The sequence below is a fragment of the Physeter macrocephalus genome, chromosome 17, assembly GCF_002837175.3.
Source record: "Physeter macrocephalus isolate SW-GA chromosome 17, ASM283717v5, whole genome shotgun sequence".
Taxonomy (NCBI): domain Eukaryota; kingdom Metazoa; phylum Chordata; class Mammalia; order Artiodactyla; family Physeteridae; genus Physeter; species Physeter macrocephalus.
The window spans coordinates 37759925-37772814 of record NC_041230.1 but is presented as its reverse complement, the minus strand read 5'-3'; the positions used below and the strand labels follow the sequence as shown (position 1 = coordinate 37772814).

The window sequence follows — 12890 nt, the reverse complement described above, 5'->3', positions numbered from 1 at the left end:
ACGCATATATGTGGAAGCTAGAAAAATGGTACAGATGAACCGGTTTGCAGGGCAGAAACAGAGACACAGATGTAGAGAACAAATGTACGTACACCAACGGGGGAAAGTGGCGGGGGGTTGGTGGTGATGGGATGAATTGGGAGATTGGGATTGACATATTTACACTAATATGTATAAAACAGTTAACTAATAAGAACCTATGGTATAGGGCTTCCCTGGTGGTGCAGTGGTTGCGAGTCCGCCTGCCGATGCAGGGGACACGGGTTCATGCCCCGGTCCAGGAAGATCCCACATGCCGCGGAGCGGCTAGGCCCGTGAGCCATGGCCACTGAGCCTGCGCGTCCAGAGCCTGTGCTCCGCAACGGAGCGAAGCCACAACAGTGAGAGGCCCGCGTACTGCAAAAAAAAAAAAAAAAAAAAAAAAAAAAAGAACCTACGGTATAAAATATAAAAAATAAAATTTTTTTAAAAAACGAAGAACAGGGCTTCCCTGGTGGCGCAGTGGTTGCGCGTCCGCCTGCTGATGCAGGAGAACCGGGTTCGCGCCCCGGTCTGGGAGGATCCCACGTGCCGCGGGGCGGCTGGCCGCGTGAGCCATGGCCGCTGAGCCTGCGCGTCCGGAGCCTGTGCTCCGCAACGGGAGAGGCCGCAGCAGAGGGAGGCCCGCATACCATAAAACAAACAAACAAAAAAAGAAGAACAAAAAAAACAATGTCCTGTAACAGCCCTACAAGGTTCTGGATTTCAGAGCTAGCTACATAATGGTCTCTTCTATCTCCACTCAAGGGTCCTGCTGAAGTGAGGTGATTTCCAGGGCCTAACCTGGTTTTTTTTTTTTTTTTTAACTTCTTCCCATTCTAATTTCTGAGGCAGTTTGGATCCCTGGTGGCTGTCAGCATGTCACCCGTACTGTGGCCTCTGTCCCCAGTGGTTTGTGTCCCTGGAACCCTGGGTACAAAGGACTCAGTTCAGGGCAGGCACTAGGTCTACATGGGTTGGCAGGATGAGTGAAGAGACGAAGGTGACTCAGTCTTCTGCTCCAGGCTGGCCGGGCCATGCTGCAGCAAAGCTCAGGTCTGGGCACCACACTCACACTGGGAGATAGAAAGACCTACGAGGAAGGAGAGTCTGGAGAGGCACAGCCGTAGGGTGTGATTGGATCAGGTCACCTTTAACCACCTCAGTGGGGGCAGGCAGGGGATGAGCGTGGGAGGTCATAAGCAGATTTAAAGAGGTCAGAACGTGGGAGAAACAAGAGCCCCAGCAGGTCCCAGAGGAACTCAAGGGCCTAGAAGCAACAGGGCCTGTGAAAGGGCAGAGCTACCGAGGTGGAGACAGACAACGGGAAGAGCAGGAGAGGGAGGGGACGGATAGGGCACCAGGAGCCGCTCTGAATGCAACCCACAATATACCCCTTTGTTGGAGGAGACCTCAGCAGCGGGGTGGGAAACAGCAGTAATGAAAGGACCTTGGGATAACGAGATGCTGTAGGTGGCTGGAGCAAGGCGTTTTGGCAAAAATGCTAAATGCAACAATGTGGGGAGATGGGCATGTTTCTGCCACCACAGGAGGTGAGTGTGTAACCAGGGCAACAACAGCAGAGGGATGCCAAGAGGATGGGGCTCCAGGGAGCCAAGTGGTGGCCCAGGGGTGGCACATAAGCCCCTATCCACACTGGCCATGGGAACACGAGGCAATTAAAGGCATCCAGGAGAATCCAAGCACGAGCCCAGAAATACACCACCTGCCTCCTTGCATTCCGCTCTGCTGCCCACACACGTCCAGTCTCCAGCTCTCCCATGTCCCCCATGCAGTCCACCCCATGGTTATGGGGCAAGGTCCTATCCCTGCTCACCTGGCCGCTCCATCAGAGCATATGAAGCAGGCTGCATGAGCAGCCCCCACAGGCGCTGGCGCCCTTCACGTGGAGAGCACCAGAACACACCACATGCCCTGCACTTCATTTTATCCTCAACATCCCAGGGTACAATGGCAAGTGTCAGAGTCACTTTAAGAAGTGGCAAACAGCTGGGATGGGAATGTAAATGTCAGTTCTGGCTCTGGGCACGCATCCTACTGCAGGGCTATCAGAACTACCACATGGTGTAACTCACAGCCCCTGAGCAAGTGCCCCTTGGCCCAAGTTGATGGATGGTCAGCCTGCAGCCCAGAGACCCACCCCTGGAAAGCCACCTCCCACCAACACAATCCCCCGGGAAGTGGCAGATCGGTCGTGCAGGTGAGCTTCATCTCCCACCAGGATTCTGTCCTCCACCTGGCAGCGCTCACTCTCCTGAACAAGGCTCTGTGAGAACCTTTGCCCAAGCCCACCTGTTCCTGGCACAGTCACCTGGGCTCGCCCACAGCTCAGAGACTGCCCAAGCAGAGGAGGGTGACAATTAAAAGTTGCTAAACGTGGCAGACAGCAAAGCTGCTGATGGCATCACTCTGTCATCATTCCCACAAGAGCCTCTTCATCCATCCTGCCTCTAGGAATAGAACTCTTGACAAAAGCAATAACGTTAGGCCCACAACGTCGCATTTCATGTCAAGTGAATCACAGAATCTCCAAGTTGGCAGGACCATAACAGTCCTCTAGTACGGTCTACAGATGGTGACTCACCTTCTGTGTCACTCCTTTAGAAGCAGCTGCTCCAGGCCTCCCATGACAGGAAGCTCCCTCTTTCAAGGTGACTCTTTGTATCTTCAAACTGCTCTCACACTCACACAGGCCTGCCTCACATCTGGCCAACATATATCTCGCAGTCACTTCCAACATGACCCTAGCTTGGCCCTCGACACTCCAGCACCTCCAGTCACTAGATAAAAATTCAAATTTCTCCTCTCAAAATCACCTGTCACAGGCTTTCCTTTCCAGAACTCTCTCTTCTTCCAAGATTCCTATATTTGCTTCTAAGCAGGTCTGGCCAACAACCCCCTAAGTGCATCTCCAGCAGGCTCCCCACTTCTTCCTGGAGCCCAGCCCCAGAAGAGGACACTCCCAGCCAGCAGGAGCAGCCTAGTCTACCTGACAGTCACTTCTGGGTCCTTGCCCAGGGCCTCACCAGCAACCACTGGTGCTTCCCTCAAGAGAAGCAGGAGAAAGTATTGGGAGCATATGTATTGATACACATGCTGTCCTCAAGAACCTTACAGGCCAGGGAGGGAAAAGATGTCCACAGATGACAGCCTGGGAAAGTGCTGAAACAAAGACTCCAGCAACACGCTGAGGCGTATGTGTCAGGGAAAGTAGACTGTGGGCATGGGAAGGCCAAGAACTCTGAAGCCAAGATGGCCTGGATTCAAATCCCAGGCCTGCCACCCTCTGTGAGACCCTGGACAAGGTACTTAATCTCACTAGCCTCAGTTTACTAATCTATAAAATGAGGGGATTATACCCATTGACAAGATTACTGTAGAGATTAGACATGCTGGGTGTAGAACCCTCAGACCTGTGCCTGGTACTCAGTAGGCCACACAATGGCAATGGTTGGCATGATTCTTAATGGAAGCAATCTTTGAATTGGATGATTGAGAGCCAAATTTCTTAGGCTGACATTGGGAACAGAGGGAAAATCCTGAGCAAAAGCATATTGTGAGGAGTGAAAGGAGCAAACATCTCGGGCCCACGGTGTGTAGGGAATGGGGTGGAGCGTGGGGCCAGGGCTGGGGGCTAGAGTGTCTAGAGCGTCAGCATTGTGGGGTAGGTGCTGAAGGAGGCCCCCCTTGTGTGCATCCCTCCACTGCTGGGTCCCATGTGGGGATGTCAAAGCAGGACTCTACATACTCTCCGGGGCAGAGGGCAGCTTGGGGTCCTTTCTCAATCTGCCTCGTAAGATGATGCTCCTCCTGCACAGCTGCAGGAGGGCTCTGCCCCCCAACTCCTTCTCTTTCTAAACTATGGCTCACATGTACTATGTTGAGCCCACTCGCTAGAATCCTTGAACTGACCCAAACATCCCCAGGACACCAGGCTCCCCCATTCCAAACTGGGATTATTCCAACAGTCCCCAGTTAGTTTCCCTCCAGCTAGTCTCCCACAACACTTCCTGTTACATTTCCCCTTCACTGTCAAGAACCCAGAGGGCTCCCTCCCACCTAATGCTTGGAATCTCCAAATAATCCCTGGCACTACAGAGCTCCCAGCAACAAACACCAGGCCTGGCCCAGCCTCATCAACCTCTGCTCTGTTATTCCCAAACAATCTTCTGTTTATTCTGGAGCACAGTGAGTAATATCCCCTTCTCTGAGCTTCCTCCTCCTCAAAGCCCACCTCCTGAAGGAAGTCCTCTATTCAAGTCCACAGAAACTACTGAGCCTGAAAGAGGGCTGCATGGATAGAGCCCCTGGGAAACAAGCACACCAGACAGTGTGGTATACACGAGAAACCACTATAACGGGGCAGGGTGCCTATTTGAAAGGCACCAAGTGCCATGGGACTTACTGTCAGGTGAGGAATGCACACCTCCAAACCTTGCTGAGTTCAAAGTGGGCAGTCCCTTATTTGCACCAAGAAGCTAGATGGAAACACCTCCCTGAGGCTCTCAGACAGGGCCTTGCTTACTCAGAATGCCTTCAAAAGGGCAAATGACCATCACACAGCAGAAGACAGATGGTTGGGTGAGGATGGGGGCAGGGCACAATCCTAAGAAGAGGGGCCAATCCACCACCTGACCTGCGCCCCATGGCCCATGTTCCAGACTGCCCAGGCCTGTGCTGGCATGTGCCTACCAACAAGGGTCCATTCTGTGGCCATTTCCTATTCCTAGTCCTTTCTCCCAGGCAATCTCAAGCTTCATGGGGATGGGAAACAGGCCTTCATGTCTCTCTGCACATCCCCAGTGCACTTACGGGTAGGCAATTACAAGCAAAAGAGAAAGATGCCTGGTCTCCAGCTCAGAGAGCCTAATCTAATGATAAGGCCTCCTTACCCAGGAAACACCCCAGACAAACTCCTCCCAATCCAGAGCTCTCTGCAGATGGTGGTGGAATCTCCTCTTGGGGTCTGCCAAGCTCCTGGTAACAGACAGGTGCCATCAGTGCTGGCCAGGGATTTGAATCTGGGACTGGGAACTGATGTTTTCAGCTTCAGATGAAGGGCAGTGGGGGCCAAAGGTTGGGCAGTGCCCCCATGCACACCGGGAGCCCCAGACCCGTGCCACGTGATTCCAGCAGAGCAGGAAGCAGAGTCTCAGGACCCACTCTGTGGCCACAATAGGAGCAGGAAGCCTGAGTTCATTCCCCACCCTATTTGTCATTCTCTCACCCTCAGATAATCAATAGCCAGTTAGCAAGACTCTGCAAGCTCCCATTAGATAAACTGCCTGATCAACAATTGCCAGAATCAGGAACTCCTGGGCAAAGCTACAGACTTCTGGAAAGAATCTTTCCTTTGTCAGCAACTCTTGGGAAACCTCCCTGCCTCCTGTAGCTAAGCTACACCACACAGAGCTCCAAGGGCAAGCCAGGCAGGGCCCTGGCACAACACTGCCTCTGTGAGGTGGATTCTGGCTCTTCTGACCTGTGATGAAACCCAGCCCAAAGGGTGAGCAGGGCGGTGTCCACTGTGACCGCTGCATCACAGCCTGGGCTTCCCAGCCAGTTGGCGTTTGTTTTGTTGAATCCATTTGGAGCACAGAAGAAAACATGAAAAACTTCAGGGGAGAGCTGGAGAACGTCCCAGTTTCTCCTTCACCTGTGGTCAGCACAGAGCTGGCCGGAAGAAGGTGGCTTCCCTCCCTTCCTCTCACCACCGAGGCACGTGATGTGGGGACCCTCTAAGGAAGGCCAGCCCCCATGCTCACAGGAGGTAAATCCTTGACTGACCCCACGACCATGTCCTGAAGCTGACAGGGAAGATGATGGAGCACAGGACCACAAGCACTGCAGGCACTTTGCCTTCATGAGGCTTTGGGGCAACTCCTGTAGGAAATGCTGCTCTGGGCCAACTGGTTGAGACCAGGGAGGGCCCAGTCCAACATTCCTGGGAGGAAAGCTGGGCTGCAGAAGGGAGGTGGTCCCAGAGCTCCCTCCCGTCTCCATGGGTTGTTCAGGAGGCATGGATAGCAGTGCAGGCCTGAGAGGAACAGTGCGGGGAGCACTCTGCAGGGGGCACTTGGGGAGGGGCCCTCACCGCCTTGGCAGAATCCTGTCATCCTGCAAAGCTTACCTCACCTCCCACATAAAGCCATCACACATTCTTTTCTTCACAACCTCCCCAAGAACATTCTATCCAGCTTGCTGTGCTCACCGTTTCCTGTGGTGAGCCTTGTCTCCTACCCGGTCAGCATCCTGTCTGAAGACCAACCAGTTCTTACTCTTTCTGCACCTCCCTTCAGCTCCCAGCAGTGCTGAAACCTAACAGGTCTTTTCAGGCATCAGGACTATCAATGGATCCAAAGACACAAACTGATGGCCTGCTGGTTGAATTAGGGCCAGAAGTAAGCATTTGCTGGGTTAAGCACATGGTACTGCTTAAATATGTGAATTATATTTTAACACTTTAAGATCAGATTTTCTGGCTTCTCTTTAAAAAACTGGAATGTCTGGGTGCATGGAGTCCGCCCTGCTCTGTGGCAAAAGTGGGCTGAGATGAGAAGCAGCTGTTCCTTTAGACAGGGCATGGTCACTAGCTTGACCTAGTCCTCTGGACCAGATGCTGTGGATGCCCTGCCCTGCTTCCTCTCAGCCCACCTCTGGGCTCGCCTGCAGCTGCAGTGCTCATGTGCGTACTGACAGCTTCCCATGGCCAGTGCCTGTATCTCTCTGCTTCTTTGCCTGAGGACTTTCTCCAACACTAGTTGGCATTCAGAACAGCCCGGAAGTGCCAGGGATTTAAAGCCCCTGCAAAGAAATTCTCGACTCATACAAGAGTCAGTGGATTAAAACCCACCCTCTTTCCTGCCCCTCAGTGGTACAATTCTGAGCACATTCCACATGATTATTCACAGGGTCCCCAGTGGAACTGAGTTCCAATGGCCCACAGTGGCAGTCCACTCCACTCCCTTTCTGCCTCACTTTCCCCACCCTTCACTTGTGCTTACTGGAATCACATTCCAATTAAACTATCTGCTCCCAAGTCCTTGTCTCAGGGCTTACTTTTGGGGAAATCCAAGCTAAGATACCCAACTAGTCTCACTTTACCATTTTCACATCATCTGTCTGGCCCCACGAACATGGCCCTGAGAGCACATGCCCCTGATTAAGGGCTGTAGGATAGGAGCCCCCACCCACCCAGGGGCCTCCCAACATCCCCAAGACAGAAGACTCACCTCCCCCGAGTAACTGTACTTGCCCCTGAGGATCTGCCGGTACAGCCGGGTGCGGTTGTCATCCTCAAAGGGCATGGCGCCACTGAGCAGGATGTAGGCGATGACGCCCAGCGCCCACATGTCGACTGAGTTGGTGTAGGGCTTGCGGACCAGGACCTCAGGGGCAATGTACTCGGGCGTGCCACAGGTGGTCTTCATCAGGCAGTCGTCACCCTTCTTGCGGGCACTGGCCAGGCCAAAGTCGGTGATGATGATCTTGGAGTCAGTGCCTGGGTGGTAGTAGAGCAGATTCTCAGGCTTGAGGTCTCGGTGTGTGATGCCCAGTGCGTGCAGATACCGGACGCCATCCAGTACCATCTGCAGCACTCGAGTGGCGTCACGCTCAGTGAAAGAACCCTTGGCGATGATGCGGTCAAAGAGCTCTCCACCAGTGGCCAGCTCCATCACCATGTACACGCGCTCCTGTGTCTCAAACACCTCCACCAGCTGGATGATGTTGGCGTGGCGCACCCGGCGCAGCACACGCAGCTCCGACTCACATACCTCCCGCCCCTCCCGGTACTTGGTCTCAATCATCTTAATGGCATATGGCTGCCGGGTTGCCCGGTGCTCCACACGCACCACTCGGCTGAAGCTGCCTCGGCCAATCAGGGCTTTGATGTCGTACTTGGCCGTCACACGTGGGTCGAACTTGGCCCTGTACTTAGCCACCCTGGCCCTGCGTGGTGGTTCTGAGGGAGGCTCTGCGTGGCCGGTAGTGGGGGCACCAGGGCAGGGGTTTGCACCCTGACTGGCTTCTGGGAACCCAGCTTTGAGAGGGCCAACACTGTCCACCTCTGTAATGAAGTGCTTGTACACATCGCTCTTAGTGCCACTGAAGGGCTCCACCTTCTTGACCAGATCCAGCTGGACATCCTTGGGCGGCTCGGGAAGGACCTTGCTTGTCCCACAGCCCATCACGGACACGGGGGCATCCTCTCTAGCGAGGCTGGCAGAACCTGCTCTGCAGGCAGTGCCCCGTCTACACCTACACAGACAGAAGAAAGGAACTCAGCATAGCCAGGGACACTTCTGGAGGGATCCCAGCCATCCTCCTTACCCCCTCCCCCCTGGCCCTGGATAAACCTAGCCTGAAGACCTGACTGTGGTAAGGTTCCCTGGAAGGGAGAATGGCTTTGGCCCCTGAGTGCTCGGAGCCCAGATGCCATGAAGGATCCACATGAAAGACTGGGTCTGAGTGGCGTGGTCTTGATGTACATCTCCCTGGGTATAATTTTCATGCTGCTCTTCAACTCTGAAGAGGGGCAGGAACATGTACCAGGCTCAGCTGTCACTGCCTCCACCCTCCTCCCTACTCTCCCTGGGTCCCTTATCATAGTTGAAGTCCTATGTTTTTTAAAGGTTAAAATTATTCCTCTTATTACTCTGACTCATCTTTTCTGAAACGGGGGCGTGGAGTGTTGGAGGCCTGTTCTCCAACACTATCACCCACCAGGGTGTAGAAAGCCACTTCCCCAAGGCCTCCTCCCTCACGGATACCTTCCTGGCCCTCTAGGCCTCCTGCAGGGGTTGATCCCCCACTGCAACAACCCACCACCACCCACTGCTCTGGGTGCTGCCCTAACCTCACTCTTCCCTGGATGGCTCGCACTACTTTTCTAATGCACCATCTTCACCCTGGCAGTTTAACACCCTGTTCCAGGGTCTCTCACTTCCCCAGTTTACCACATAGATGGCTAAAATGCTACACAAGTCCCAGATATGGCTAAAACCAATTCCAGTGAAGTAGGAACCACAAGCCTTAGCACACTGCCACCAGATAGCCACCAAACTAGCCTGGGCTTCATTTAAGAGGCAGAGGGAGGAACTTCCCTGATGGCACAGCGCTTAAGAATCCACCTGCATTGGACACGGGTTCGAGCCCTGGTCCGGGAAGATCCCACATGCCATGAAGCAACTAAGCCCGTGTGCCACAACTACTGAGCCTGCGTGCCACAACTACTGAAGTCCACACGCCTAGAGCCCGTGCTACACACCAAGAGACGCCACCGCAACGAGAAGGCCACGCACCACATCGAAGAGTAGTCCCCGCTTGCCACAACTAGAGAAAGCCCGCGCAGCAAAGAAGACGCAGTGCAGCCAAAACGAAAAAAAAAAAAAAAGAGGCAGAGGGGGCCTTGAGCTCAGAAAGGACACTAACACCTTCATCCAGATGAGAGTCAGGCTGTGGATCGGGGCACTCTGCTTCCATGGGATGAGGATCCAGGAGACTTTCCCATGTGCTTTCCAGACAAAGATGTTCCAACTATTAATACCTTGTGGCTGGTGGGGCCCTGGACAAGTTGAAGTGCTGAAGTACCGCTTTCCAGAGGTCACTTCTATCCAGGCTGCCCTTCTCTAAGTCTATCTGAGAGCCCCAAGGGTGAAAGAAAAGAGCTGAGAATTTCCTATTAATTAGGATAAACAGAATTGGGGATAAAATGATCAACTCAGAACAAGTGTTTACTGAACATCTACTAGGGATACAGGAATGACTAAGACGTCCAGTGCAGGTATATTTTAACATACCCAATACAGGCAAAACATGGTCAATAAACTCATAGTCTAAATGAAGAGCAAAACATTAAAACAGGTAATTTCAATATAACAAAGTAAATGTTAGGCTTGAGAAACAATAGTAGATACATGAATGACATAAGAATGACACAGGGATTAGGGAAAGCTTCCTGGAGAAGGCGACCCCCACACTGAATTTGAAGTAAGAATGAGGCAGGTGAGGAAAGGTGGGAATGTTGTTTCAGGCAAAGAGAATGACACACTCAAAGGCTCAGAGGCCCAGAGCAGCACCCCGCGCCTGGGAATGTGCAGTCTGGTGATGTGAAGACAGGACTGGGGGCTGAAGTGCTGGAAGGTCAGCAGGAACTAGGTTGTGGAGAACAGCCCAAGTTACAGCGAGGAGCCAGGACCTTCCTGGGAGGTGAAAGGAAGCTACCAAAGGGTTTACAAGGAGAGGCGACTCTGTGTTTAGAAAGAAGTATAAGGCTGAATTGGAGGAGGGTCAAAGTGGACCGAAAGGGCCAGTGAGGAGGGTAGCAGCACAGACAGGGTAGCGGAATGGAGAGAGGTCAGCAGACGAAGTGACAGGGACTGGAGGCTGGACATAGGGGTGAAAGGGAGGAGAGGACAGCACTCCAGTCCCTCACTCCAGCTCCTGGGCAGAAGGTCAGGAGTGCAGCAGGAGGGACAGGTTTGGGAAGCAGTAGGAAGAGTTCAGTTCTGGAAGTGCTGCAGTGGGGTGGCTGGATGTAGAATCTAATGGTTGAAAAGAGCTGGTCAACCAAGGGGGAAAAGGGGGGATAAACTGGGAGATTGGGGTTGACATATACACACTGCTATATATAAAATAGATAATAAGGACCTACTGTATAGCACAGGGAACTCTACTCAATACCCTGTAATGACCTATATGGGAACAGAATCTAAAAAAGAGTGCATATATGTATACGTATAACTGATTCACTTTGCCGTACAGCAGAAACTAACACAACATTGTAAATCAACTACACTCCAATAAAAATTAATTTAAAAACAAAAAAGAAGAAGGAAAAGAGCTGGTCAGGGTCAGAGATTCCATGGCTGCCCAGGGGCAACACCAATCCCCACGCCCAACCTGTTTCAAAGCCAGCAAAACATCTCATGAAAGGCAGCAGCGGGAGACCCAGGGAGGTTTTGCTGGGGCACCTTGAGGGTCACAGAGAACCCACACAGAGGCCCTCGGTGAGGGTCTGAATTCAAGATGGTGATAACTGACCAATGTGGCTAATGTGGTGATAACTGACCAATAACTGACCAATGTTCCCAAGGAAAAAGCTCACCTCTGACACGTACACAAGACCTTGATTACCAATCCATCAGACAAAAACACCAAAGATTAAGGGCTTAGGTTTTAATCAGTATATCAGTATGACTCTCAGCAGAATGAGATTTATCTTTCCTCACATGAGGAAAAGATTCCTCAACCAGCACAGGCTCTTCAGGATTTGCTGCAGTTTTCACCCAAATGCCCAGGAGATCCCATATAGCAGCTTAGGAAATCATGTTTAAACACAGGCATTTAGGGATTCCCTGGTGGCGCAGCGGTTAAGAATCCCCCTGCCAATGCAGGGGACATGGGTTCGAGCCCTGGTCCGGGAAGATCCCACATGCCGTGGAGCAACTAAGTCCGTATGCTACAACTACTGAGCCTGCGCTCTAGAGCCCACGACCCACAACTACTGAGCCTGCATGCTACAACTACTGAAGCCCACGCACCTAGAGCCCGTGCTCCGAAACAAGAGAAGCCACCACAATGAGAAGCCCGCGCACCACAACAAAGAGTAGCCCCCGCTCGCCCCAACTAGAGAAAGCCGGCGCGCAGCAACGAAGACCCAACGCAGCCAAAAATAAATAAATTAATAAATTATTTTTAAAAATAAACAAAGGCATTTAGAAACAAGGTTCTTTTTCACAGAGGCCAAAGATTAGAACTGTGGACTTCGGAATTTTGCAGACTCATCTCTTCCTTCAAGGAAAACACAAGACTTAATACAGTAAAGGGCTGCAGCTCAGGGGAAAAAGAGCTCTTGGGCCAGGATTCCTGAGGCAGAACACAGGCCCTGATCCCCAAGACCACCCTGTGAACAACATCTACCACCATTCAGAGAGAAGACAAATTGCATGGGTGATGCAACACAGCTACTCAGATGTCACTTCTTCCTGGGGAGGAGGTAGAACCCTAGATCCACAAAATAAGTAACTGTCTCCAGGTGTACCCACGGGCTCTTTTTGTTTAGATGTGCACACCTAGTCTGGTCCTGATGAGAAAAACTAAGGTTTACAAAACAAAAGGCCTGACTTTTCACTTTAAACAAAGTCTAAGCAAGGATCTCAAGTCAGCAGTGAGACAGCCAAGGATTATCCCTCTCTGACCTTCCTTATTCCTTTCTGGGACAGTTTCTCTCACATTTGTTCCAGTTAGAAACTCTTCAAAGATAGGCTGATGCTGGTACTCCACCTTCCCAACTACAGATCGAGAGTGGAGGAAAGAAGGTGCCAGCTCTGATGCGGGAAACTGCTGATGACCTCCAGGTGATCATAGCTGCTCCACACTCCAATCACATCTGTTAAATTCTCTTTTCACATCAATTAGGTGAAAAGGCAAACAGGGACAAGGGAAGCAGCTGGCAAAATTCCTTCTGTGAAAAGGGCAAAGTGTTTTCCTGTCCTCAGCTCTCATGTCTGTGCCCCCAGCAGAGTGACCAGGGTGGGGGTGAATGACGAAAGCCTCAAGAAGCGACCTCCCAGGAAGGTCATGCTATGCCAGCTCTCATAAGTCACTATTCTGTCTCACGACACCAATCCTAACACATCTTACAGAAAGTATTGAACTCTCTGGAGTCAGCCTCCACACCTTTAACTCTGAGCCTGACCCAAAGCACTCCTCAAAGAAGGTAAGCATATGGGACAGAGTGCAGCAGTAGGCGTGAGCATTCAGCACTACTGTCCTCGCTAACACTTTATAGAAATGACAGGCCAAAAAGGTAGAAACTTGTCCAAGCCACTCAGATAGTGACAGCCGAG

The 12890-nt window shown here is 52.0% G+C and overlaps 2 protein-coding genes across 4 annotated transcripts in view; one reads left to right on the top strand and one right to left on the bottom strand.

Moving 5' to 3' along the window:
* The window catches only part of PSKH1 (protein serine kinase H1), a 21680-nt gene extending 13386 nt beyond the window's left edge, over positions 1-8294 (bottom strand). For all 3 annotated transcript variants that reach the window (XR_008615553.1, XM_028478058.1, XM_055079125.1), the window contains exon 1: positions 7272-8294. Coding sequence is in view for 2 of the 3 variants with exons in the window: in XM_028478058.1 (XP_028333859.1) it covers positions 7272-8228 (957 nt within the window). In the remaining variant the exon portion in view is untranslated. The remainder of the gene's footprint in view (positions 1-7271) is intronic.
* Positions 8295-10385: 2091 nt separating this feature from the next.
* The window catches only part of TSNAXIP1 (translin associated factor X interacting protein 1), a 16706-nt gene continuing 14201 nt past the window's right edge, over positions 10386-12890 (top strand). Inside the window, exon 1 of the mRNA XM_028477537.1 lies at positions 10386-10395. Within this exon, the coding sequence (XP_028333338.1) occupies positions 10386-10395 (10 nt within the window). The remainder of the gene's footprint in view (positions 10396-12890) is intronic.